The sequence below is a fragment of the Gymnoscopelus braueri genome (assembly GCF_963280865.1).
Source record: "Gymnoscopelus braueri genome assembly, chromosome: 7".
Classification (NCBI taxonomy): Eukaryota; Metazoa; Chordata; class Actinopteri; order Myctophiformes; family Myctophidae; genus Gymnoscopelus; species Gymnoscopelus braueri.
In genome coordinates, this window is record NC_137608.1 from 46,330,329 (window position 1) to 46,358,220 (window position 27,892).

A 27,892-nucleotide genomic window follows, 5' to 3' on the forward strand; every position below is an offset into this window, starting at 1 on the left:
GTCTATAGGTGAGACGTGACCTTTGACACAATCTAAATGTCTCAATAGAAGAGCAGGGAGACAAAATACAACCACCCCAATTGTATACTGTATGTATCTATTGTATTAACAGTACATACTCTACCATAAAGATTGGACAGAATTACATTTTATTCATGAAGTTACATAGTGCCGCTTTAATTCCAGACATGTTATTAGTTATGTTTTCCAGGCATTTCAATTAGGCTGCCTTCCAGGCGTTTCCCAGGCATTGTAGTTATACCAGTAGTTGAAATTAAGTACATTTACTCAAGTACTGTAGCCTATAAGAGTAAAATGTTGAGCTACTTTAACATTACTTGAGTGTCCACTTTCTTTATACTTCCACTCCACTAGGTAGGCCTACATATCAGAGGCAAATATCGTAGGCACATTTTGTTTTACTCCGCTACAATTATTTGACAGCTTTAGTTAGGCTACTAGTTACTTTTAAGATTTAGATAAAGAATACAGAACATACATTAACTGATACGATACATTATGATTTATTTTTTATAGGTTAAGCTACCCAGCAGCTATATAAAGCAGCAAGTAAGTATTCTCATGCCTTTAACTTTGGACTTTTAGGAGTACCATTTTTTTATGCAGGACTTTTACTTGAAACAGAGTATTTCTACAGTGGCTAAAACAAGCAGTAGCCAGGCAACCAACTGAGCCAATCATATTATAGGGAAAGAGACAAGTCCCTCCGGGTGATGGGATCAAACCCCATCGATCAAGCGGACGTGAGCGCACGTGAGAATAAGTTATTAAAGCAGGGGCTCGTCACCGCGTCGCCGCGGCCGATTGGCTCTCTCTTAGTGGTGTAAAGTAACTACAGTACATTTACTCAAGTACTGTACTTAAGTCACATTTTGAGGTATTTTTTTTTTTACTTTAAAGGAGTATTTCCAAATTTCAATACTTTTACTTCTATTCCACATCTCTGAGGAAAATATTGTACTTTTACTCCACTACAATTATTTGAAAACGTTAGTTACTAGTTACTTTGTAGATTTAGATTATCACAAAACATACATACAACCACTTCAGCCCTATATTTCGCCCATTTGAAAATAGCCGATCTACAAGCTCACAATGCGTTGCAGTGTGACGCATTGTGCGCGTGTAGATATTTCTACATTGCAGTATTGATACTTCTACTCAAGTAAAAAAAATGCGAGTACTTTTTCCCACCACTGTTTCCCCCAACACCGATTGGCTCTCTCTCGTGCGCTTCGCGCGCTGATTGGCTCGTCTCCCCCGTGCAGCCAGATGGGCGTTTTAAACAAACCAAGGCAGTTTGAAGTAGTTTGGCAGAAGACTGAGACACAACTCCTCCAGACCAGGAGGCATAGCATCATCACTCACACTCCTCTATCTCTCTCTCTCAGGGAGGGATCTCTCCAGTCAGCCAGCAAGAGAGGGAGAAGAAAGAAAAGAAAGAGATTTCTTTCAGAGATCTCCTGTTTTAGAGATTTATTTAAATTATATATATTTTAAAAAATTAAGATGCAGAGCTGTGCCAAGTCCTGGGGGGTCATCCTCCTCGCCACCACCACCAGGAGGTCGTTGAATCCCAGCGCACCTTGCAGACATCTGGGCTCCTCCAGGGGAAGCAAACTTCAGCCCAGAGCCTCCTCCTCCTCCTCCTCCTCCTCCAGGAGCCTGAGTGTGCCAGGAGGGGTCCACCACCTCCACCGGGGTCTGCACAGCAGCTCCGCGGCGTTCTCCTCCTCCAGGCAGATCGAGAGGATCCTGCCCAGGCACGATGACTTCGCCGAGAGACACATCGGTCCAGGTGAGAGGGAGAAGAGGGAGATGCTGGACGCCCTGGGACTGGAGGTAAAAGAACCGAACTGAAGACTTTTGTCTTCAAAACAATGTATTTTGTTTAGGTTTTGTTGAGAGTCAGAAATACGTGTTGTGCAACTGACTTTATTTAATTATTTTTAAAATTGTTTTTATTATTATTATTATTATTATTATTATTATTATTATTATTATTAATGATGTGCAATATTGCATTGATTGATTTCAGTCGATCGCCCAGTTGATCGAAGACACACTTCCAGCCTCCATCCGTATAGAAAAAAGTATGAAATTGGATGACCCGCTGTGTAAGTTTGTTTTATTTATTTCCACAATTGCACACGTGTGTGACAGACCTCTTTATTAATATAGCAGTTATAACTGAAAAGGTTCGCCAATATTGGTGCAGGCTACTGGTTTAATTTAAAACATTACACTCGATCGTATGCTATTTCAGATTTGGTTTAATTTTGTAATTATGCTCAGGTTTCTCCTCATAGCCTATTAATAGCCTAATATTAATATATATTTCCACATTATTTTGTAAATATTGTTTCCCCCCCGCATAACACACGAGGACATGAAATCACAAGCCATGTGTGTGTGATGGTGAACGGTTGAAATGTAGGTTGCAGCTCCTCCATTGTGCTGCTGTGTGCCATTGTGCGCTCACGTCTCGCTAAGTCTTTCCTTTGAACATATTTGGAGTTGTTTTTCAGCACCGTGAATCTCCTGTGGGGAGGAAGAGCCGGATGCTAATGGGATGGCAACTTACTGGAGTGTAAAGTTCAGCCTCAGCTCTCTCTCTCTCTCTCTCCCATGTCTCTGTCCCAAGTCCAGTTCAATCTGGTTCCAGCAGTTCACATTACATCACAGTCGAACGAGGTTCCTAATATGGTTAATTGACGCTTTGGCACAATGGATGAATGCAGGTTTTTCCATTTTTGAACAGCAGGAGTTCTCTCTCAACCTTTTCTGAGCACTGCAGCTCCTTCTGTCCAAAGGTTCAACTGAAGTGCCCCCTATGATAATTTTTTTGCTCTGTAGGAATACATATTTGTATTGCTTTTTAAAAAGGTATAGGCTCAGAGTTGTAAATGTTCACTACATGTGTAGACATGTAGTGAACATTTAGACTCACTTTAGACTCAATTTAGACTCAAGTCTCACACTTTAGCACAATTATAATTAATTACAACCATATTTTGGTACAGAATATATATATATATATTTTTTTTTTCTTCTTTTTAAATTGTATTTTCCTCACAATTTTGTGAACCCCCTGCAGTACTGGCAAGTACCCATAGGGGTTCACAAACCCCTGCCCTAGAGTGTAACTCTAGGGGGATGCAAATGGACCCGCCTCAGATTTAACACTGATTTTACAGTATAAACTTGACCTTAAAAGGGGATTGTGAGACCTTTGAAACGTGTTGCAATCACTGATGTTTTATTGTGCTCAGAAGTAGCGCATTCCCTAGACAAAAAAAAACTGCTACATAACTGTATCAGAGACATGCCAGGCACGCTTATCAGATAGAAAACATTTACTGCGTGCTGTATAACACTATCAATCTTGGAGTAAAGTGGGATTCAAAAATACTAATTATAACCTTAAATACAAGCATAATGCAGTTAAAAACCAAATACCAATACAAAATACAACTTCCTCATTGGACAGAAGCTTATTCCATATTCCACGCATTACTGATATTCATAATCTGTTATTTTGGCAGCTGTGGCTATTATTGCCATTATTTTCTAATTATACAGTGCTGCAGGGTTGACTGTTGAATTAAAAAATATTGCACAGTCATTAAATATTATTCCACATCACCCATACCTTAAGATAGCATGGGTGATGAAAAGAAAGTCTTCATGAACTGATCTGCCTGACTGCCAGAAAAGGAGGTCAGGTACAGTACCTCCTAGGGATGCAACAGTAAATCAAACTAATTGATCTAATCAATTATAATCAATAATTGATTGTTTAATATAATAATCGATTAATAATGAATCCCTATCTTGGGCAGGTCATCAAAGGTGAAAAGCTTGAAAGAATTAAAACATATATTTATAATAGCCGATCTACAAGCTTACAACGCGCTGCATCGCGACGCCATGTGAGCGTGTAGATTGGCTATTTTAACTATTATTTGCCACCATATAAAATGTGGTATAAATTAAGTTTATAATCGCTTCTCGACTATTCGATTAATCGTAAAAATAAACTATAGAATGGTCACTAAGAAAATCTAGTTGCAGCCCAGCCCTAAATTTCTTCAGTTACTGTAGTCCTGTGCTCTTCCCGGCACTCTCATAATGCAACAAGCCATGCTGAAGGAACAAACTAAATGCCATGCCGTGCTGTGTTTTTCTTTTTTTTTTCTGCTTGTTCAGCTTTGGAGGGCTTCGCTTTGCAAAGCCAGCGAGGGATTCTCTCTTCAACAATGGATGTGCTGGATGGTTCTGAATCAGGCAGTTTTTTTTTGTAGCTCCGAGGAACTGCATGGGAAAACTGTCCTCCCCAGTGACACAGTCACACAGGGAAGCCCACCCTGAACTTGTTTTGTGGACATTACATTCTCTTAATTTGTATTTAACCTCTTTCAACCTCACGTCCCTATTTTCGCTGAAAAATAGTAATAGCCGCAGATCTACAAGCTCACAACGCATCGCATCACGGAGCGTTGTGAGCTTGTAGATCGTCTATTTTTGCTAGACAAAGTATATAGGACTTAAGTGGTTAAAAACGACAGTATATATTATGCCCACCAGGCAAGATCCCCAAAATGGCATTTGCAGAATTGAATGCTCTCTGACACTGTATGGAGGCTGATGGTGCTGCCTTCCTAGTGCTTGTGAAAAGAAGTATCTTTCTGTTTTGAAAACGGGAGTAGTTTGGGCTCTTGATTCAGACCACTGGTATTGTCCATTCCTCAGTGTTGCTAGGCAGCCAAGACAGGATAGAGGAATCCCAGTGGCTGGGTGAGCATTGGCAGCACTGGGGAATTAGGCTAAATAACTAGCCATTAGGAAAGGACTTGTGGCTGGTCACTGCTAGCAAGATAAGAGAAAGATGCAGAGATCAAGCATGTGACATGGAAATGCCACAGCGTTTTGAATTCATGAAACTATTTACAGAGGGTCAAGCAAGGACCCTAAATCACCTTTGTTTGTTTTTTTGAATTCCTTGTGGGATCAATAAAGGTCTGTCTGTCTGTCTGGCTGGCTGGAGTGATTTGAGGGATGTCGTGAGGGTTGTTGGACGCTCTGGGTCAGCGGCGGACTGGCCATTGGCCCAAAAAAAAAAAAAAAGTTTTCAGATTATTACGGTCATTTCCGGGTCGCGCGGCCCAATTATTAGTTCCGTTAATGTTTGGGCTGGGATGCTTTCCAGCAGGGGCCTCAGTGCGGCTGCAGAGTTCATGTGCAGGGCTGGGCTGAAACAGTGAAACGCTCTGCCCGCCCCCCGGTCCGGACCAAAATGCCAGGACTGAATTTTGGTCCCAGTCCGGCCCTGCTCTGGGTTTATTTTCATAAATTAGGTGTGCATGATTGCTTTGCACAGTCGCGTGCCAGACAGAGCCCTACTATCAGGTGGGAGTCATGCAGTCAGCGGCTTTAGATGGGAGAGGAGTTGCTGTTCATTTGTTAGAAGTCATGACAAGGCTGGTCTGACTTCGCCTGACTCACTAATTATAGAAGTTGCCCGTACGTTTCAACCATCCTGTTTATTACTTCTTATTACTTTGTTTATTACTTCTTATTACTTCATACTTATCCTTATCCTTATCCTTACTTTCTTTCTGTCTGTGTGTACATCAAATATTCATTATTATTATCTTTGCAGGTGAGAATGAGGTGTTGGTGTCTCTCCAAGAGATCGCATCAAAGAACAAACTGTGGAGGTCCTACATTGGAATGGGCTACTACAACTGTTCAGTCCCGCCCCCCATTCAGAGGAACCTGTTGGAGAACTCAGGCTGGTAGGTGTTGGTGGCCTTATTATTTGACCCCTACTCAGTCTACTCTCCCCCCAGAATAGTGACCATTCAGTGTTGACCCTTAATTGCACTGAGACCAGCAGCATGGATAGCTAACAAGTATCAACCCCCACACACTAAATTGACCACTGTCGCAATCAGTTAAAGTCCCAAGTTGACGTGACTCTACAGAGGTGGACTGCATTAGTAAGAAAGGCTGCATACAGTAAATTAACTTAGTGCATCACGTGCATTTACAGGCCTATGCTACTTATTAAGAAATTGTTGGCTACGTTATCAAGTAACGTTCCTTTAATAGGAAAATCTTATGACTTGCGGTTTGAACACCAGTTCAATTTACAATGAATTGAATGGCTACACTATGAAATCTTGTGAGGGGCACTCTGACTCACCAGTCATGAGACGGCACGTTCTGAGTAAAGGGCTAATTTATGCTTTGTAGAGTTGACAAAAATAATGGAATTTCAACAGAAGAAAATGCAGCAAAGTATAAATTACGCTGAAGGTCTCCCTTTCCATTAAACTCAAACCAAACCCTCAAGGTCTCACTCATGTTCCTTGGAGGAAGTGAACTTTAATTCAAAATCCTTTGAAGAGACATACCAATATATTCTCCTCCTGCACATCAGTTCTTTGAAAACCACTGAGCCACAGGTCTGGACTCTGCCCTAACATCACCATGTTCTGTCATTGTGCCTGTCCTGTTTGTCCCCAGGGTAACCCAGTACACACCCTATCAGCCAGAGGTTTCTCAGGGCCGCCTGGAGTCCCTGCTCAACTACCAGACTATGATCTGCGATATCACCGGCATGTCTGTGGCTAACGCTTCTCTGCTGGACGAGGGCACAGCTGCCGCTGAGGCCATGCAGCTCTGCCACAGGTAGACATCTGCAATGATGATAATACAACAGCCACACGTCTTGTGAATTAGACATAATTGCACTTATTGTTTTAGGCACACAGAGAAGAACAGTGCCTTAACCACATGAACTGAGGATTAGTCGCTGTTTTGGGCACATGATCATAGGTGAACATTTGGCGAAATTAGCCGATCTCCAAGCTTACAAAACGCCATAAAGTATTTTGAGCGTGTACCATAGTTTGGCTATTTTCAAAGAGATTTGGTGTAGAGTGAAAAAATGTGGGCACCAAGTATAGAGTCCTGGGTGAACCCAGTCAATGACTTCAGTCTCTAACTCAGGCTTTGTTAAGCAGGCAACACTTTGGAGCGAGCGGTGATGCCACACAGAGCTCCATTGTTACCTTGGGGACTGTTTGGTTTACCCCCTTGCTGTTGCGCTCAAAGATCAAACTACTGTATTGTATGAACTTTGACCCCGTTTGCCCCAGACCTTTTGAAAGCATGTCCGATCAGATTACAATCAGAGTGCAGTTCACGTCTGCCCTTGTCTGAGACTAGCTGCTTGCTATGGTTATTATATCTATTGAGTTCAGTGATGTGTAATATCATCATGTCATCTATTCAAATAAAACACTACAATACACTTTTTTTGTCTGTAATAATCCTTGACATGTAGGTTACATGTTTAGGATGAAGGGTTTTTAATGTCACTGTCGTAGCCTACACTACACTAGACTGTGCATGACTGTTGATGCTACAGTAGGTGTGCCTAAAAGCTAGAAACTACATGTTTGTGTTCCAATGTTAAATGGAAAAACATAATGAAATTGTTAATCGAAAACTATTTGTGTGAAAATGCATCGTCAAGTAAAATGTCTGATCGTGATTCATGACAGCCCTAGCCGTCAGTATAACCATTGACCCCTTTGTTGTATGTTTGTACCTTCCTCAGACAGAACAAAAGAAGGGTCTTCTACATGGACCCACGCTGCCATCCCCAGACCATTGCAGTGGTGCAGACCAGAGCCAAGTATGTACTGTACTACCGTCAACCATATCTGGACCAGTGTTATTATAGTTAAACTAAGACAAAACAAAAAAAAAAGTTACTGAAACTAAAATAAAAACTAATGAATATAAGTATAATAATTCTGATCTGGACCAAATGTTGACACTCCCATACTGAAACGTAGCATCTTTGTTTTCTCTCTCTCTCTCTCTCTGACTGTTGCGTCTCAGTTACATTGGGGTAAAGACGGTGTTGAAGCTGCCTAATGAGATGGACTTCAGTGGAAAGGACGTGTGTGGCGTTCTCTTCCAGTACCCAGACACTGATGGCAGAGTGGAGGACTTCACTGCTCTGGTGGACCGTGCTCACAAGGGAGGGGTAAGACGAGAGTGTACAAATTGCACCAAATGGACCCGTACGCTCTCAGCGTTACTGAGCTGTAAGCGTCCATTTGGTTCCGAACCATCAGTAATTTACCTGGGAACCCCCTCAAGGACTCATGGCGGTCCCCGGACCCCACTTTGAGAACCATTACCATGCCCTCTCCTCCCCTGTTTAGGCCCTGGCCTGCTGTGCCACGGACCTCCTGGCCCTGTGTGTGCTGCGTCCCCCCGGGGAGTTTGGAGTGGACATCGTTCTGGGGAGCTCTCAGAGGTTTGGTGTACCTCTGTGCTACGGAGGCCCTCATGCCGCTTTCTTCTCCGTCAAAGACAGCCTGGTCCGTATGATGCCCGGCAGAATGGTTGGAGTAACCAGGTGAGAGACGTTAACGCTGCAGCATACTCCTTGGGGAAACGGATAAGAACAAAATGACATCATTTTGGCAAGTATTGCACCTCCGCAATCTGCCTGCAAAGTGCCATGGGCGGTTTTGAAGAAAGTTTGCCTGAGGAGGTTAGGTTAATCTCTATCTGAGTAGCCTGCTGCAACCCTCCTGATTTCGTGTATAAAGGGGCGGGTGTAAAGAGCCGGCGAGAAACTGCGGCTGATCCCATTGGTTCACCGATCTGTCCGTCAACCCCCGCCCCGTTAACACAACATTACGAGCGACGCCCACTGCACTCTGGTTGGTTGGGAAGTGAAACACTTCCTCATACCCAGTACGGGCTATCGTTGGGCCAGGCTTTTATTTTTTAGCAAAACTAAGCAATAAAAGCCTGGAGATCGAGGCTACTATCTGAGGGACCACAAACATAACCCCAGATGGCAATTCATTCATGGAGAGAGATGGCACACACTTTGTCCACTTGTCTGTCACCAGAAATGGCCAAATCAAAGACAAATTATGTCAAAGCATGTCAGAGGTTGATGCAAACAAATAGTGCAGATCCAGTTGTCTGGTATACAGTGGACAGGCCCTAAAGGTTAAATTAAATGTATATTTATTGTTCTTGAATTATGTCGGTTCATTGTTTATGTCAAATGAAATGCAAGTGTCCTGTAAGTCCATATGGGCTGGGCTTCCTTGGAAGCATGACACTTTGATAAAGAAAAATCATCAATCATCATGTATATATGATGATATAAGTATCCTTGTATTTGTTTATAGGGACTTTAGATGAGTTTACCAGGTTACCTCTTCCACTCCTGACATCACAAAACTGCTCAACTGACTGATTACTGAATGATGGGGGTGGAGCAGATTTAGCTGCTCAAACACCTTTTCCCAAAATGTATAAAAGATAGATTGCCAAATTCTAAGATAAGTACAGTTTTTCCACTTATTTGAATATCCAGCATTTAAAATGATCTGTCGTCTTGCCTTTAAGGAATGTGACGCGTAGTGCTCCATTAAAACAAATATGTCGCCCTGCCTTTTAAGGAATGTGACTCGTAGTGTTCCATTTCAACATTTCTGTGGTAAACAACACTCAGTTTGAATGTAAGATCTCTCTCTCAGACTTCCATGTATGAGGTTACTGGTTAGATCGAATGGTAACCGTGTACCTGAGAAGCAACGCTACCTGTTTCTTTCAGGGACGCCACTGGGAAGGAAGTGTACCGCCTAGCTCTGCAGACCAGAGAGCAGCACATCCGCAGAGACAAAGCCACCAGCAACATCTGCACTGCCCAGGTAAGAGCTACTGGCCCCCGGCCAGTAGCTTTAGACCGGGAAAGAATCTGTGTAATTTTTAGATTTCTTTGGCTATTCAAAAATAGCATATCTACAAGCTCATAGCACGACACCGAGTGCCGCGCTATGAGCTTGTAGATCTGCTATTTTTTTTTAATCGTGAACATTTGAATATATATTCTACAAAAGTTTTTTTTTTTTTTAATGTTTATGTTGCTATATCAGTGGTGCTCCAACTTTTCCATGTCAAGGACCCCCAAAATGATATACATTTGGCCGCGGACCCCCCCATCTCAAAATATGTTGTTCCAGGGACCCCCAGAAGCACAGATCGGAGTTAAAAATGTTCGCTTTAAAACGAATATAGTATATATATTCAAAGATTTGCACACATTTTCAAGATTTTTCAACAAAATTAGCAGATCTACAAGCTCATAGCGTGGCACTCGGTGCCGCGCTATGAGCTTGTAGATCTGCTATTTTTGAATAGCCCAAAGAAATCTAAAAATGACACACAGATGCGTTCCCGTCTTAATGAATTAAACTACGGTTTCACGAATAGGGATGGGGATCATAATTTATTTTAAATTTGATCCCCTTATCGATTATGCTTATTATAGTTGTTGTCAAATTGGTGGTAATCTGGGTGTCACTCGTGTCACTTTGATTTAACTCCCGCAGACAATCAAAGGTAGAGCATGTTGGCTTCAACTGATGCGCTACATTGAAGCAATATGCGCATGCAAGCCATTAAAGCCATTCTCAATCCCCATCCCTTTTCACTATCCTTTTTGTAAATTGTTTAGTTGTCTTCTCTCAGATGTTCTCCACCTGTCCCTTCCTATAGGCCCTACTGGCCAACATGGCAGCCATGTTTGCACTGTACCACGGACCGCAGGGTCTCAGACACATCGCCGAGAGGACTCACAATGCTGCTTTGATCCTCGCTGAAGGTGAGTGAGGCTTTTGTTTTGTATTTGAACTTGGCATTATCGTCCAGTAACTAAACGCGCTACTCCAGTGGTTCTCAAAGTTGGGTCTATTGACCCCCAGGGGTCCTTGAGGGGGTTCCCGGGGGCCCCCAACTAAATTATTATTAGTTAGGAACCAAATGGACCCTCACTGGTAGGTAACTCACTCAGGTCCGTTTGTACATTCTCTGAGTTATGGGGGGGACCATGGCCTAATGCATACCAAACTGGGGTCCTTGAAATTAGAAGGTTTGAAAGCCAATGCTCTACTCTGCCTGGTCGTTTTGGGTCCTCTTTATGTCCTGTTCCTCCAACTTGTTTGTTTCAGGGCTAAAGAGGGCAGGTCACAGGCTGCACAGTGACATGTTCTTCGACACCCTGAAGATCAACTGCAGCGTGGCAGCCAAAGACATCCAGGAGAGGGCCGTGCAGAGAGAAATCAACCTCCGTGTCTACAGCGAGGGAGTGGTGAGAACCAGCTCCAGTCCATAGCCGTTAGTCCATAGTAGGGTTGCAACTACTTCTTAGTGATTATTTTATCAATTAGAATTGATTGAAATCAATTCGTCTGATTAACTGTTGCACCCTTACTCCATACGAATGGCCATTTATTCTGATCGGATGCAATGTTCTGTTATGTTCTACTAGCTATACGGTTTGTCATTTTGTATAATGGATAAAATGATGTTTGAGATTGTTTTTGTTTCCCTCACAGTTAGGCGTGTCTCTCGACGAGACGGTGACCGAGCGGGACTTGGACGATCTCCTCTGGGTCTTTGGCTGTGAATCCTCAGCTGTACGTTGGCCATCATCACACGCATTTTGCACAGTCATGAAAGCATGCTGACCTTTGCCTAATTAAGGCTCGATATATTTCCAGGAGTTGATCGCTGAGAAGATGGGAGGGGTGAAAGGAATCCTGGGAAGCCCCTTCAAGAGGACCAGCAAGTACCTCGACCACGCTGTCTTCAACAGGTCTGTGTACATCTCAATTCATCTGCGACTTCGCAGCACAACAACAAACACAATGTACCGTGGTTTTGATAACGTACGACTCAGTGTCATGTTCCATTGCTTTGATAACGTACAGTAGGCCTATGGCACAGAGGCGATAGCATTATCAGTATTATGACTGTCCACACAATAGTGAGACTCTACACGTCAAATTAGTTATTAGTGTCTGTTAGTAACTGTGACTCTGTGCCCCTTGAACAGTATTAATTGTATTTTATCAGTAACCCAATCACTATATGACATACAGTACAAGAGTTAGATATTGACTGTTTCATTGGACATTAACCTTAATGGACCATACATTTACCTCTGTATATTGTACATAAACAGACCATTTTCCTGTTGGTGGCCTTATTTTTTGATTTTGTGTTACATTTTCTCCAAAGTCATTAAAAAGTTATATGTAAAAAATTAAGTTGAAATTTAAGTTGAAATTCAATTTATAAGACTTGAACCACTTGAGTCATTTTGCGATTTAGGGGTCCTTGGCATGGAAAGGGTTTGGGTCCCCTGTGTTGGACATTGAGTTAATCTACCGCTGGACATTTTGATCACCCCTCTCTCCAGCTACCACTCTGAGACCAACATTGTGCGCTACATGAAGCGTCTTGAAAACAAGGACATCTCCCTGGTACACAGCATGATTCCACTGGTAAGCTGTCTATAGCGGGTATTAAAATGTGCATGCCTCTGGTACGCAAACCTGATTGATGCCCTGTTCTTATACCTCTGCATTGCCATGTGACATCAGTACCTGATGGTGGGTGTTCTTTACCTCTGCAGGGCTCCTGCACCATGAAGCTGAACAGTTCCTCTGAGCTTATGGTAAGTCAGTCAGTCACTCTGTGTGAGTATGTTGCCTTGGGAACCCATAGTTCAGGAGCCTATGTCCTGTTTCTGTTGCGTGAGGCAGCGTGATGTACAAGTACAACACCCCCTGGACATGACGCTAATATGTCGCAGGGACTTACCCCCCAATCCAACCACTGATGCTGAGTGCCAACCAGGGAGGCATTGGGTACCATTTTTATAGTCTTTGGCATGGCTCCAGCCTCCAATCTCCAGGGCGGACACTCTACCACAAGGCCACCGAGCTGGTAGTCAGTTGGGGTGAAATAATATCACAGTAGATGCGGACCAAACCAGATGCTAGCTTATCATAAAGTGAATTATAAACGCAGTGATTCGTTTTGTGTGACTCGTTTCTATTGGCTGTTGACCAAAGCAGATGCCAGGAAACGACATTGTATGAATCAGCAGCACATAGTGGCTACCAGGAACGTGGTCAATTGGTGTGACTAATTTGTAGAACTGCTGCCAGATGCCATTGTGTCCCTGTTTGATATGAGAGAGACAGACAGACAGACAGACAGACAGACAGACAGACAGACAGACAGACAGAACACGTTGATTGATCGACGCATCGCCTGGGCATTAACCCCGGTTTTCTGTGTGTACAGTGTATGTCTGTACAGATGCCATTTTATTCATTTGCTATTTTTCTCTATTTATTCTATTGAAATGTATTATTAATTAATTATAATTAAAATGTCTCTCTCTCTCTCTCTCATTAGCCCATCACTTGGAAGGAGTTTGCAAACATTCACCCGTTTGCGCCTCTGGATCAGGCAGAGGGCTACCAGGTGCTCTTCAAACAGCTGGAGAAAGACCTGTGTGAGATCACCGGCTACGACAAGATCTCCTTCCAGCCCAACAGGTACTGTAGGGCAGGCCATGCAGTAGGCTTTCAGGGAACTCAAACTTTCAACCTTAGTTTGAAGGCTGCAGAGAAGTTAAAGAAGCAATAAAGCCATATTTATAATTAGTGGCATTTCGGTGTCGCACAACGAATCTGCAAGTTCCCCGTGCTTGGAGATCTGTTGATATAGGGAGGGTGTAGACGACTATATGTCTCCTCCGATACACATGGAGTTGCCAGCCGCTTCTTTTCAGTGACAGGGAGGAGTTTTCCCCGGGAGGACGTAACGCATGCGTAGGAACACGCTATGCCTCCCAGTTCAACCTGTGGAAGTCGCTAATGCAGGGACAGAGATCACCCTCCCCTGCTGGGTTCCTAGCTACAAACACGGCCAATTGTGTCTATTGGAGCGCCTGACCGAGCTGGAGGCACCGTGGAGGAATCCAACCACAGCCTCCACGGTGGTGGGCAGTAACCTTACATAACCTTACATAATCGCAACATCCCGACTCGATTTCAGCTGGAGTCCTGTGACCCGCAGTTTCCTTTTTTACTTAATCTATATGGGACAGGAGAGATACTCTATTCATATCTTTGGCTTCTGGCTGATGAAGTGAACTTGGCCACCCATCTACTCTATTTATCACCAGTTACCGTCACTTATCAGCAGCACTGGCCTCATTAATGGCACACCATGCTACACTAGTCTGGAGAGATAGCAGCTAGCTACTTATTCCCCTCCCATCGCTCTCTTTCTCGTTTTCGCCCCTTTTGGTAATGCCTGTAGATTGGCCTTTGAACTGTGCTAATGCAAGCGCGTGTGTGTGTGTGTGTGTGTGTGTGTGTGTGTGTGTGTGTGTGTGTGTGTGTGTGTGTGTGTGTGTGTGTGAGTGTGAGTGTGTGTGTGTGTGTGTGTGTGTGTGTGTGTGTGTGTGTGTGTGTGTGTGTGTGTGTGTGGTACATTAACAGTGTGTGTTCCTTGTTTTACAGTGGTGCTCAAGGAGAATATGCCGGCTTGGCAGCCATAAAGGCCTACCTGATCGCAAAAGGAGAGACCGAGAGAACAGTAAGTGTTGCACTGGGCGAAAAAGTCTAAGGTTTGCAGCCATATTGAATATGATGCTATGTAGTTGTTAATGAGATAAAGACAGACACACACACACACACACACACACACACACACACACACACACACACACACACACACACACACACACACACACACACACACACACACACACACACACACACACACACACACACACACACACACACACACACACACACACACACACACACACCTCAATGTTTCCTGAAATAAGAGTCATCCCTTGAGACCCTGCTCTGTCTAGTATAGCTTTGAATACCATGAGTAATGATACTATTACCAAACCACTATGTGTGTAATTTGTGTTTTACTTTTAGTAATGCGGTAATGTTGCACCTTACACCTGCAATAACGAGGTGATGGCCAATGATCTACTAAATAATAAACTCTGGGTTGATGGTGATTAATAATTTGTGAAGCTACTGTGATGCATCTTGGTATTAATTACTAATTGAGAATTTAGATAATCGGTTAGATTTCTAGCTAAACTGCATTGTTTAGTTGCAGAATCTTTTAGATGGCAATACCTGCTTAGATAACCATCCTAAATACTATCACACTGTAGAAATGATACGTAATGTTTTTGGAAATCCTTTTCATAAATATGGCCTCATAACCAGATGCTGTGCATCTAGTTCCAGGCTCTTTTAATTGGCTTTTGACCGTAGGTGGATATTCTATAACCAGGTTTGCCATCCAGAGTTTATTACAGTTCAGAGGTGATGGCTCTATTGTCTATGAATTATTGGCAGCAGTTTTCTGACATGAATACTAGTTGAATACCTGTGACAAAGCTAACACTAAAACCTAAAAATGTCTGCGAGAGGTGGCGACAGCATTTTTATATATGGCATGATGGAATAGGTTAGTGTGACCTTGTAGATGAAAGTCATTTGAGGTCAGTTGTTTAAAGTTCCTCTGCGGTAGCTTTTTTCTTTATTGTTACATCACGTGTACGGGTCGGGTTTTTTTGTTCAGGTTCCTCAGACGTGCTGTAATAATAACAATAACATATCACCATGTATAACCTGTAAGCTCTTTTCTTTTGTTAAATATTTATAAAACCCACAGACACACTTCCACTTTTACAAAAATATCTGATCTACAAGCTCACAATACGTCGCATGGTGACACGTTGTGAGCTTGTCCATGACATTGTTTAGCACACAGGCTGCATCTGACCCCAGACAGGCCGTCAGAGGCTGAGGGGAGGCTCGCTTGTGTGTTCATAAGCCTGATTGTCCGGGGAAAGTAGCTATTTAGCAATCTACTGCCCTTGGATCTGTTGCTACAAAGCCTTTTCCCATTCGGTAGCATCTGAAAAAGTCCACAGTAGGTGGAGAAACAGTAAGATAAGACTCCTGACTTGCAATAAACCCCTAAGGTCTCAAGTGGGTTTTCCACATTGTACGTCATTTGGCCTGTTTTGGGAATGCCTTTATAGGTGAAGTTTTATTTTAATGTTGAACAGTTTTGAAAATAGCGGACCGGTAGGCAGCGGTTCCGGTAGGAGACACAAAGGAGACTCTTTGTGTCTCCTACCGGAACCGCCGCTGGTCATCCAATTATTGGCTTAGGAATGCCACAAAAACAAAAAAATATATCCATGAATTCAAGTCTCCATGGGGTGACTAATCGATAGGAAAAAAAGTCACTTTGGGGGTGAACTATCCCTTTAAGTGGTTAATGGTTCTCTTGTAAGCACATCTTGGATAGTGCCTGCCTGATCCCTTGAATCAGTCAAGGTCCAAAGCAACAGCCCTTGTTCAAATAAGGGACTGAGAACACCATGTACTTGATCTGCTTTCAAGATGCCATATTTGGTGGTTTTAAGACTTTGCAAAGCGGTAATAACCCTGTGGAACAGTGTTTTTCCAGGCAGTGGTAGGTAAACGTTACTCAACCCATGGGTGTTGGCCCCACTGGCCCCACTGTCCTTGTGTGACTACGTTGCAACATGCCAAAAGCATCAACCTAATAAGGGATAAAAATCAATCGGTGACCCCACATGTACTGTACATTGATGTTAGCAGGCGTGTGAGGCCAGAACGGACTCCCAACAAAGTCAAAATAATATTCAGTTCTATAGCTATTGATTTAGTCTGTTTTCAATATAAATTCCATTTCAAAACTTTGTCTACATTTGCAAAAAAAAAAGTTGAGCATTTTCACATACCAAGTCCTACCCATTTCTTTTGTCAACAAACGTTCTCTTAACATAAATATTCCAGCCTTCCACCCCGGTGTACCATTGAAAATAGGGCTTAAGTGGTTAATGGTTCTCTTGTAAGCTCATCTTGGATAGTGCCCGCCTGATCCCTCGAAACAGTCACGGTCCAAAGCAACAGCCCTTGTTCAAATAAGGGACTGAGAACACCATGTATTTGATCTGCTTTCAAGATGCCATATTTGGTGGTTTTAAGACTTTGCAAAGCCGTATAACCCGCGGAACAGTGTGTTCTGTTCCACTGGGTTTCAGAGAACGTTTTACACAGTCAAGTCACTAAAATCAGTCAAGACAAAAACAAGACAATCTGACTGAGAAAAAATCTGTAAGGATAGACATAGTAAGGTTAACATAAGGACACACACAAACAGGGACGTTATCCACATAGAAACACGTATTCAGGTCTCTCGTGTGGGGAGGGACACCATAGCCAAACATCTTAATTTAACTACTAGCCTAAGAGGGAATCCCCCTTGGTTGGGGGTTATAGGCTTTTGGTCTTCAGGCAGAGGCTCTGAGCCACTCTGCTACCCCACCACCGGGGAAACCTGATCCGGGTCATGGCACCAATGTACAGTAACAGTAACACCCAGGTTCGAATCTCGGGTGTTACACATACAGTAATCTCTCAAGAACAGATTCTGCTCTGCGTTAGAATCTGTCGTGAAGGTTCGTCAAAACATGTGCGCAACAGTGGGCGTGGGCGTGCCTTCAGATCAGGAAGCAGGCCGCGCTTTACCCAATCAAATGTAGTGGGCGGGATTTATGTGTCCGCTGATCCTTCCCTACTCGAAACAAGCCGAAACTAATTTAACAATAGCGTCCGCGGAGCAGACAAAACCACGGAAAGATATTCACATTTTAACTTACTCTTTCATCATAGAAACAAGTGGGCTTATAACCAAAACGATCCATGTTCTCTGGGAGAAGTGGTGTTAGTGTTCCGTGTAGAAATATTGTTAGTGGGAATGAAAACATAGTCGCACCACCCGGATGTGCAGCGTGAAGGCAGACTCAAACCCCGGTTTCCTTTGCGCATGTGTGCTGCGCTTTCATTGTCCCAGAGCCAACATTAGATAGCACAAACAGCAGAGGGCACTGTTTTTCATTCTCATTTGGCTTTGGGTTCCCAGATTGCACATACAGTACATAAAATGTGCAAATAGGCCAACGGTACAGTAACTCAGGTAAAATGCTGTATGCAAGAGGAGGTATTGATGGTTGAATCTGTTCTCTCCGCTCCAGGTTTGCCTCATCCCCAAGTCGGCCCACGGCACCAACCCGGCCAGTGCCCAGATGGCTGGCATGAAGGTCCAGGTGGTGGAGGTGGACAAGGACGGCGACATTGACATGGCGCACCTCAAGGCCCTGGTGAGAACCTGGACCTGGCTTCAGAGGATTTAGCAAGCCAGTCAGGAAGTCCTAATACAGACAATCTGCGTTAGTAGTTCTCAATGTGTAGTCCGGGGACCTTCAGGGGTCCCTTAGGTGCTACCAGGGGGTCCCCAGCTAAATGATTGTGAGAGTTACAGACCCGTAACGGTCCATTTCCTTATATCAGTGTGGTGTGTTGTGGTACTGTGGTTACATTACCACTATTTTTAGTCTGTGGCCCGATGCAGGGGTTTTCAACTAGAGGTCTGTGAAGGTATTGCATGTATGTAATGTAGGAAAGGGACTTGTCAGACACAATTCACAGAGCTTACAGCAAAAACCACATGTATTTTACCTTTTGTAACTACATATCACTGTGAGAGTGGTATTTCCACACTGGCATACCTGAAGAATTTGTACAGGGCAAGGTCAGATTCAGAAAATGATACAAGACTCTGTCCCTGTCTACCACTATAGCTAAGAAGAGACAGGCATAGATGGACCACTAGTTGAGAAACGGTTCACTAAATGACCTCGTGACCTAAGATGACGCGTCAATGTTGTCATTTACTGGGAAGTCTGAGGTCAAGAAGTTCTAGCCTGGAAACCAGACAAATCTGCTGCAGATTGGGTTGGATTTCACTGCCCCCATCACCAGAGGATTTTTTTCTTATCCACCCCTTTAACTTGGAAATGCAAAGAAGTTCCACAGGAAAGGGAGTTAGAATATCAAGAAGGGGAAGTATGGTGCAACAAATTATATTAAGCCCTTAACAGTCATTATTTAATTTTAAGCTTTCCCCCCCACACCACACCTGGCTATTAAATCAAATACTTTCTTACATTTTATGGACTTATTAAGTATTAGTTTAACATATTTTAATACATTTAACAAAGGTACAATTGTATGTATTTACATTCCCCCTGAACCACTGACAGTGGTTCTCAAAGTGGGGACCGGGGACCACCAGGTGGTCCTTGAGAGGGTTCCAGGGGGTCCCCAGCTAAAATATTGATAGTTAGGAACCAAATGGACCCTTACAGATCTGTAACTCCGAGAGTGTACAAATGGAACCAAATGGGTCCATTTGGTTTCATTCGTACACTCTTGAGTTATGGTGGTCCGCGGCCTATTGTATGCCAAACGGGGGGTCCTTGAAATGAAAAAGGTTGAGATCCACTGTTCCATTATAGGTTTCATTGGCCGTGTACCTACTCTCTCCCTCTCTGGTAGCTGGACAAACACAAGGGGCGGCTGGCGGCCATGATGATCACCTATCCCTCCACCTTTGGTGTGTTCGAGGAGAACGTCAGAGATGTGTGTGACCTCATTCACGAACACGGTGGCCAGGTTTATCTGGACGGCGCCAACATGAACGCGCAGGTGAGGTGATGAGGTGGTGGCGACTGTGCCCTTTTTTTTAAGGAAGTATTTCAGGTGCTACAGTTTAACCAATTTCAACCTGGCATCCCTATTTTGAGTATGCCTTTATACTGTAGGCAAAACATTTTCTAAAATAGCAGATCTACAAGTTCACGACGCATCACAATGCAACTCGTTGAGAGCTTGTAGAGCTGCTGTTTTTGCAGTGCGATGCCATTGCATGCCAAAATATAAAATAGGGCATAACCACTTAAATCCTATATAATATACTTCGTTGACTGAGGTTTCCCAGTTTCTCAGGTTTATACTTGGTCCCCTCTTTTTTTTTCTCCATTCGAAATAGCTCATCTACAAGCTCTCACAACGTCACATTGTGATGCATTGTGAGCTTGTAGATTGGCTATTTTCACCTATTATATAACATGCCCAGAGTAGGGACACTTGGGTTCACGTGGTTATGTGGTTAATTTAGATAATCTAAAGTTTTAGTGCTTCCTGAAAGTAACTTTCAGTTTTTGTGGCTGCAGAGTAATTCCTAGTCCATTTTACACTCTTAAGTAACACTGATGATTTTACTGTGAGGGTGTGAGGAAGTGCTTGTGTCAAAAGGACTAATAAGATAAGGGTTTATAGTGGCTATAAGCCAAAACAATTTGACCTTTGAAGTCAGTATTATGCAGATGAGAGACCTTACCTCAGCTCTTCCTCAGCCAATCACTGATAGATTATGGACCCTGCCCCCTCTTCATGTCTTAAGATCCCACCCCCTTCCCAAGGCCTTTCTCCTGCACTGATTGTAGCTAGTCACGTGTTTTATCTGTTATTAATTCCAACGAAGAAGGTGGCTTGTAGGGGAATTTGACTTTATACCAATTCTGGGGTCATTTTCAACCCTACCCAGGCTTTTGCATGCACCCCAGACATGTTTTTTTTTAAGTTGCTTGATTCAATATGCAATATTTGATATTCATTTGAGCAACACCCCCATCCAATAGAATCTGAGATCAAAATAAAACATCTAACATGTTGATGTTACTACTGCTGCTATAGTATAAAATACAAGGTAACAGTTACTATTGCTGCTGTAATATACAAGGTTTCTGCACATATTTTATGTTTGTTTATTCAGCTATTTACTGGTTATGACTTAGTTGCACATTTATATGTATATACATTTTTTTTCTTTCCCTTTATTGTGTACGCTGATGTTGCTACTGCTGAAGGCTTCTTTTAGTATTGTTATTGGTATGTTGTGACACAGTATTATTTTGAGGATCTCACATACTTGCTTATTGCTGCTTGTTCCTGTATGTATAATGACAAATAAACCTTCTTGATCACATATCTAAATACTGAAGAAAACTACTTAAACGCATTGTGCTCCATCTTCCAGGTGGGTCTGTGTCGACCGGGAGACTACGGCTCTGATGTTTCTCACCTCAACCTCCACAAGACCTTCTGCATCCCTCATGGTGGTGGGGGCCCCGGCATGGGGCCTATTGGAGTGTGAGTCAGTGTTTCTCAAAGTCTGTTGCGGCACGTTGGAACACATCGCGTTCAACGCGTGGAGTTCAACAATTGATGAACTTTGACTGGGCATCAACCAATAGGAAAGAAGCATGTGGTTGGCCCCACTTGCCAGGAAATTTCGCTTGTAGTTTTCTTTCTTTCTTTTAACAAATATCTTTATTAGGTTCACAGTATTGACATGAAGTCAGTCAGACATTTTTTAATTTTCTCCCTTTCCCTATCCCTCCCCCCATATTGTTATTGCTGTCGCATTTTCCTTTTCAAAAGATAAAGACAAAAAATCTGTAACAAATGCAGTGGAATAAAGAAATGTACCTGACAAACAAACATGTAAACATGATTTAAAATTTGGTATAGACAGTGGAATGTAATAGAAAATAAATAATAAATATAATTTAAAATCACAATAAAAGCAGGAAAAATTAAGAAAAAAACAGTTTTTACAAAAAATAGACAAAAACAAAAATAAACACACAAGATGGATTACCCAGATGCAAACGCGCCACAAGCCCTTGTAGGCAACACAGAGCCGGAATGCTGTCATAAATCACTGTGTATCAGTCACATATCTCACCACAGACATACAGAGGTCTAGATCCCCATTTTGGTCAAAAAATAGTTGTAGTTTTCTTTCAATGAGCCCCACGATACCCCACGATCTACACACCAGGACATGGATTTCCTTGCGCGTCGCTCGCTTCCCACAATCCGCAAGACGACATGGGTTATTGACGCGTTTGATGCCTCGGCATGCGTTGGCTCCTCCCCTTGTCGGATAGAATTCGTTCATCAGTGACATCCACAACTTACTGATGTGTCACTTATGCATCACAGTTCTTAACCCATTGAGGCCTCCTGAGGTTCCGATTCTGCCAAATGTCTTCTAAATCCGTTTTCTGAAAAACATGTGTTTCTATATCGGTGGTTTTCAAACTTTTTTCATGTGAAGGACCCCCCAAAAAATGATATGAATTTGGCCGCGGACGCCCATCTCAAAATATTTTGTTCCAGGGACCCCCAGAAGCAAAGATTTGAGTTAATGTTTGCTTTAAAAGAATATATATATTCAAAGATTTGCACACATTTTCACGATTTTTCAAAAATAGCAGATCTACGAGCTCATAGCGCGGCACTCGGTGCCGCGCTATGAGCTTGTAGATCTGCTATTTTTGAATAGCCAAAGTGTAAAATAATGCTTTTTTTTAGCTCAAATGAAAAAGTGACACAGATGCGTTCCAGGTCTTAATGGGTTTCTGCATGTGTCCGTCCCCAGGAAGGCCCACCTGGCGCCGTTCCTGCCCAGCCACCCTGTGGTCCCCATGTATTCGGTCAACGCCAGCAGCTCCCTGGGAACCATCAGTGCTGCCCCCTGGGGGTCCAGTGCCATCCTGCCTATCTCCTGGGCATACATCAAGGTTAGCAGGGAACATGAGAGACCACTGTTAAAGGAGAATTTTGGACTACGTTTTTCTTACCTTTTCTATGACGTTATGATATCTTAGGATGAATGGTACAGTAGAAACATTTCATAACATTTCATAACTCCATCCCGGTTCCGCCACAGCTTAAAACGTGCGCGGATAGGCCTTGCGCTAGATCACGTTTTTTTTTTTGGTGAGATCTAAAGTTTTTAGTGACAGAACACTGTCAAAAAAATAAAAAATAAGTCTCGCTAGACGAGATTGAAATCTTGAGATTTCGATCTCGTCTAGCGAGACTTATGTTTTTTTTTTGTTTTTTTTCGCATAGTGGTTGCATAGTGTTCTGTCACTATGAACGTCAGATCTCACCCAAAAAAAAAAAAAAAAGCTATTAAAATATGTGATCTAGCGCAAGGCCTATTGGCGCACGTTTTAAGCTGTGGCGGACCCGGGATAGAGTTATGATTTTTTTCTACTGTACCATTCATCCTAAGATATCATAACGTCATAGAAAAGGTAAGAAAACCTTAGTCCAAAATTCCCCTTTAATATGAATAATTGTACCATGCATGCAGTACTTCTACAGTATAACAATAAGTAGCCCAATCCTAATTAATTGTTGAGTGTAAAGCTATGATCTACAATATATATAATCTGGCGCAACTTTTAGTTAAAGCTGCAAAATCCGTAACTTGAGGCAACATTTCCACCGCTTATACAAGAGAGGCAAGCCCTGGTTGGCCAGGGTAGATATTGAACGTATGAGCTTAAGGCAGTACTATTTGTCAATCTGTAGGTGTCCTACCCGGCACCAGGGTCAAATTTTCTCAAATGAAGAGTTCTAAGACAACGTCCAACCGCTGCAGATAATAATAGTAATTGTGCCCCCTCAGTTGTTGGGGGTATTTGCTGCATTACATCGAGAATCTGACCATCTGCAATTAACCCATCCTAATTATTAGGAGCAGTGAAAGCCATTAATACGGCACCCAGGGAGAAGTTTGGGGTTAAGTGTGTTGCTCAGGGGCACTTTGACACATAGACTGAACCGTCGACCTTCTGATTACAAGATGGCCTCTCTCTCTACCCACCTAACTACGGACGCCCATACTATGCCATGCAGATTGTTTAAAATAACATTTTACTCATTAAAATAAGTTCTGGATTGTATTGTGTAAGTATATGTATGTAATAGTTATCCTGTACCTTGCTTGCTCCTGTAGATGATGGGCGCCAAGGGACTGGTTCACGCTACAGAGGTGGCCATCCTCAACGCCAACTACATGGCCAAAAGACTGGAAACCCACTACAAGATCCTCTTCAGAGGCAGGAAAGGTAAACAGAAACATGTTAACATAAAGGTCGTGGCTCCTGTTCTGTCACCGGCACACAATTATTTTTTTCTGGGAGTTTGATGTCATGCGTTCAGTCGCTAACTGCCCTCCCAGATTTCTACCCTGACCATAACCCCATCAACACCATACATAAACATATCCATATCTAACCTAATGTCTCAAACAGTGGTTCTCAAAGTTTTTCATGTCAAGGACCCCCAAATTGACACTTATTAGCCTGCGGACCCCCATTTGAAAAGATGTTCCCGGGACATAAGAGAAAACTTTTATGGCTCTAGCAGTGATTCTCAACCATTTTCATTTCAAGGACCCCCAGTTTGACATGCATTAGGCTACGGACCCCCATTTAATGGCATTTCTATATTTGGGACCCCAATTATATTATAAAATCAATGTTAATTTAACTCTGAGAGTGTACAAATGGAACCAAATGGACCCGTTAGGGTCCATTTGGCTCCATTTGTACACTTTCAGAGTTACAGACCCATAAGGGTCCATTTGTCCTAACTATCCATCATTTACTGTAGCTGGGGACCCAAACCTAACCGTCTCTAACCTTATACCTAAACTTAACCATCTCTAACCTAAGGTCTACTCTGAGGCTGTGTTCACATTGGCAACTACAAAGATACAGGCTACCATTCTTTTTCAATGGAAGCCAGCCACATGAAGATACAGTGATACAGCCAACATTTGTAGCTGCTGCAAAAGCTACAACAGCTACAAAGCTACAACAAAGTTGAGCTGGTTTCAACTTCAGCTACAAAGATAGAAAGATACAAATAAGCTGTGTAGCTTTGTATCCTTGTGTCTTTTGTGTACCTAAACCTAGCCATCAAAACATACTAGGTGGTACATAACAACCGTTTCTAGGTGAGCTCCACTTTGGCTCTCGCTGTCTGTGCAATGCATTATGTGAATCCTGTTTCAGGAGCCACTATGTAACACAAAAGTATGGCTATGCTAGCTAATACTTTGCCAGGACATTTAATAAGGCAGTCTGAATATCTTAATTCACTTGTCGGATGCTAAATGATTCAGGAGTAGGTCAACGGCGTCTTCTTGGACTCATGGCTGATCTGTGCTTTTAAACGCTTGGGTTCTTACAGGTTTTGTGGCTCACGAGTTCATTTTGGATGTGAGGCCATTTAAGAAGACGGCCAACATCGAGGCAGTCGATGTCGCCAAGAGGCTGCAGGATTACGGTAAGATGGGTAGCAAGTATAGTTCCTCGTTTAGAATACAACGGCAAACTCTTGAGTGTTAATTAACACAGAAAGCATGAAACCACAATTACTGGAGACCCGTAAGTCTCCAATTAGGGCCCTCCAAATACGCGTGAACCATGATTGTGGGCTTTCGCACCGGGTGTCCAGGTTTCCATGCCCCCACCATGTCGTGGCCCGTGGCCGGCACCCTGATGATCGAGCCCACCGAGTCAGAGGACAAGGCAGAGATGGACCGCTACTGTGACGCACTGATGGCCATCAGGCAGGAGATCGCGGACATCGAGGAAGGCAGGATGGACTCCCGCATCAACCCGCTCAAGGTGCAACGCCAGCTTATTGGTTTGATGCACTGAACTTTGAGTAACTACTATCTTAAGTCCTAATATTTGTGTGTGTGTGTGTGTGTGCAGATGGCCCCTCATTCTCTGGCAGCCATCGTCTCTTCCACGTGGGACAGACCTTACTCCAGGGAATTCGCTGCGTTCCCGTTGGTGAGTGAACTTAAAGCAGGAGTTCACAAATGTTTCCATGCCAAGGACCCCTAGATAGCCATAGCCTCTGGCTGTGGATAGCTGATTTACAAGCTCGCAAAACGCCATAAGCTTGTAGGTTGGCTATTATAGCAGTTTTTTTGTTTATTGTGAGCAGGGCCAACAAACCCACCTGGGGGTCATGGCGCCTACTTTGAAACCCTGTGACTTAAAATAACCTTACTGTCTGGTATGTTTATCCCATTGATGACAACGTAATTCAAACATCTATGACCAATTAACAACAATGGAATCAAGCCTCTGGCTTTTTGTGTCATCCATTTGTCGTGTTTTTTTTTATAGATTTTTCAACAAAAAGGAAATGCATACACACACATACAGCTCAGGTCCTTAGATATAATATTTGCATATTCACATATTTGGTCCATAGGGGTACATACAGCATTCAGCCGATCTATAAGTTTGCACTGAGTTGCAGCTAGTTAGTTACGTACAACATTCAACAGTAGTAATTGTCGTTTTAGAGCAATAGACAAACAGTACTATTAAACATGACCATGACAGTGACAACCAGTTGTCTTCATACCACCTCAAGCTTTATGCCCAACAGGTTCAGCAGTTTTTCCCAGATTCTAGAGAACAGGACAATTTCTCTAGAGTGGCAGCATCGGATATCAAAGATTTCCACAACTGAATAGACGGAGAGTCATCTCCAACCCACTTTGCCACTATTGCTTTCCTAGCCAACATTAGAAAGAATTGAACTATTTCTTTATGCACCTTCAAAGAATCTGGGATACTTCCTAATAAACATACAAGAGGATTGGGGACCAATTGTTGCCCAATAACCGTGCTAATTTCTTTGCACATTGCCTTCCAGAATAATATAATTTGTATGCACTCCCATCGACAGTGAAATCTGGATCCAGCTGTTGTTTTACATTTAGGACAATTTGGGGAGACGCCATGTTTTTAACTAGTTGTACTGCTTGTACCTTTAAAAATAAAGTCAATAAAGTATTCAATCAATATATCAATCAACCCTTCCCTCTTCTCCTTGCAGCCATTCATCAGGCCTGAGACGAAGTTCTGGCCGACCATCTCCAGGATCGATGACATCTATGGCGACCAGCACCTGGTGTGCACCTGCCCGCCCATGGAGGCGTATGAGTCTCCGTATGAGGAGAACAGAGCCTCCTCGTAGACGCGCTCCATTCACCACAATGGGGTTACTCCTCTCGAACTATTCCATTGGTCCAAAGATGCATCTTTGGCACTTCCCGTGTAACAAACTAAGCACACCCCCCAGGACACTGAGGCCTCTCCATCGATACGAACCCCATGACCGCACCTCTGAATATCCTACGAAGAGCTTTGTATTAGTCTCTCCAGACAGACTTGTTGGCTCACACAATTTTCAGATGTTCCTGCCTAACAGTCTGTACATCAGAAGCGCTGAAATTACGCAGAAACTAAAGTGGATGTCCCGTCTCCACCCCACTTCTGTTTCATCTTTGCAGTCACATAAATAAGTCTTAATGGAAACCAAATTAGCCGAAGCCTATCTAGGCTTGCTGTTTAGCATTCCAAAAATATTTTAAAGATTTTTTTAAATATATTTTTGTGTATGGTTATGACAAACAGATGACGGCTTCCTGTGCAGAACAAGGTGGAGTTAAAGACTCTGTAACATATGAAGATTGTGAAATAGTTGTCTGGCTTGAGAGACTTGCTTTGTATTGATTTAATTTGACTATCCAGTATAATGCCCTTGGTGCCTCTACACAGTAAAATCCTCAGTGTTAATTTAACTCTGAGAGTGTACAATTGCAACCAAATGGACCTGTAAGTTCTTTTGATTCCATTTGTTCACTCGGAGTTACAAATGGATAAATTAACGTTTATTCTATGTTGTACAAATAGCTGCCTCGATTTCCCATTTTGTTTCATCTCTAAGATTGGACTAAACTTAGTGGTCACGTTATCCTGTAGGCTTTTGTTAATATTTGTATCCAAATGTTTGAAAAAGTTTTAATGTTTATTGTGAGCAAGCCTAACAGACGAGGCTAGTCTTAATGTTGCTAATTTTTATGGGTGAATTGTTTTGTTTATTTTTTAATCTAAAATAGTTTTCTGTTTTAGAACAAAAATAAATTATGTATTAAACTTTGTTTTGTCTGAGTTTTGACTCTAGGAATTAAGGCAACACTGCCACTCTGTGGCAATTGGTGGTACACTCATAAGTCAGCGATTTCAGTCCTTTATGAACATTTCATTTTCCTTAGAACTTTTACTGTACCAAGATCT

General features: G+C 42.8%; 1 protein-coding gene across 1 annotated transcript; it reads left to right on the forward strand.

Moving 5' to 3' along the window:
• Positions 1–1,530: 1,530 nt before the first annotated feature.
• gldc (glycine dehydrogenase (decarboxylating)) lies at positions 1,531–27,640 on the forward strand (the record flags this gene model as incomplete). Its single annotated transcript, XM_080433642.1, has 25 exons — positions 1,531–1,863; positions 2,060–2,138; positions 5,684–5,819; positions 6,553–6,717; positions 7,652–7,729; positions 7,939–8,086; positions 8,268–8,464; positions 9,686–9,782; positions 10,630–10,735; positions 11,082–11,221; positions 11,469–11,549; positions 11,634–11,728; positions 12,335–12,419; positions 12,551–12,592; positions 13,342–13,484; positions 14,457–14,532; positions 18,047–18,172; positions 19,410–19,559; positions 20,953–21,065; positions 22,363–22,504; positions 23,734–23,845; positions 24,975–25,070; positions 25,242–25,414; positions 25,505–25,585; positions 26,649–27,640. The coding sequence occupies 25 exons, from the start codon at positions 1,531–1,533 to the stop codon at positions 26,787–26,789; spliced, it is 3,135 nt and encodes a 1,044-aa protein (XP_080289768.1). The 3' UTR covers positions 26,790–27,640.
• Positions 27,641–27,892: the final 252 nt, after the last annotated feature.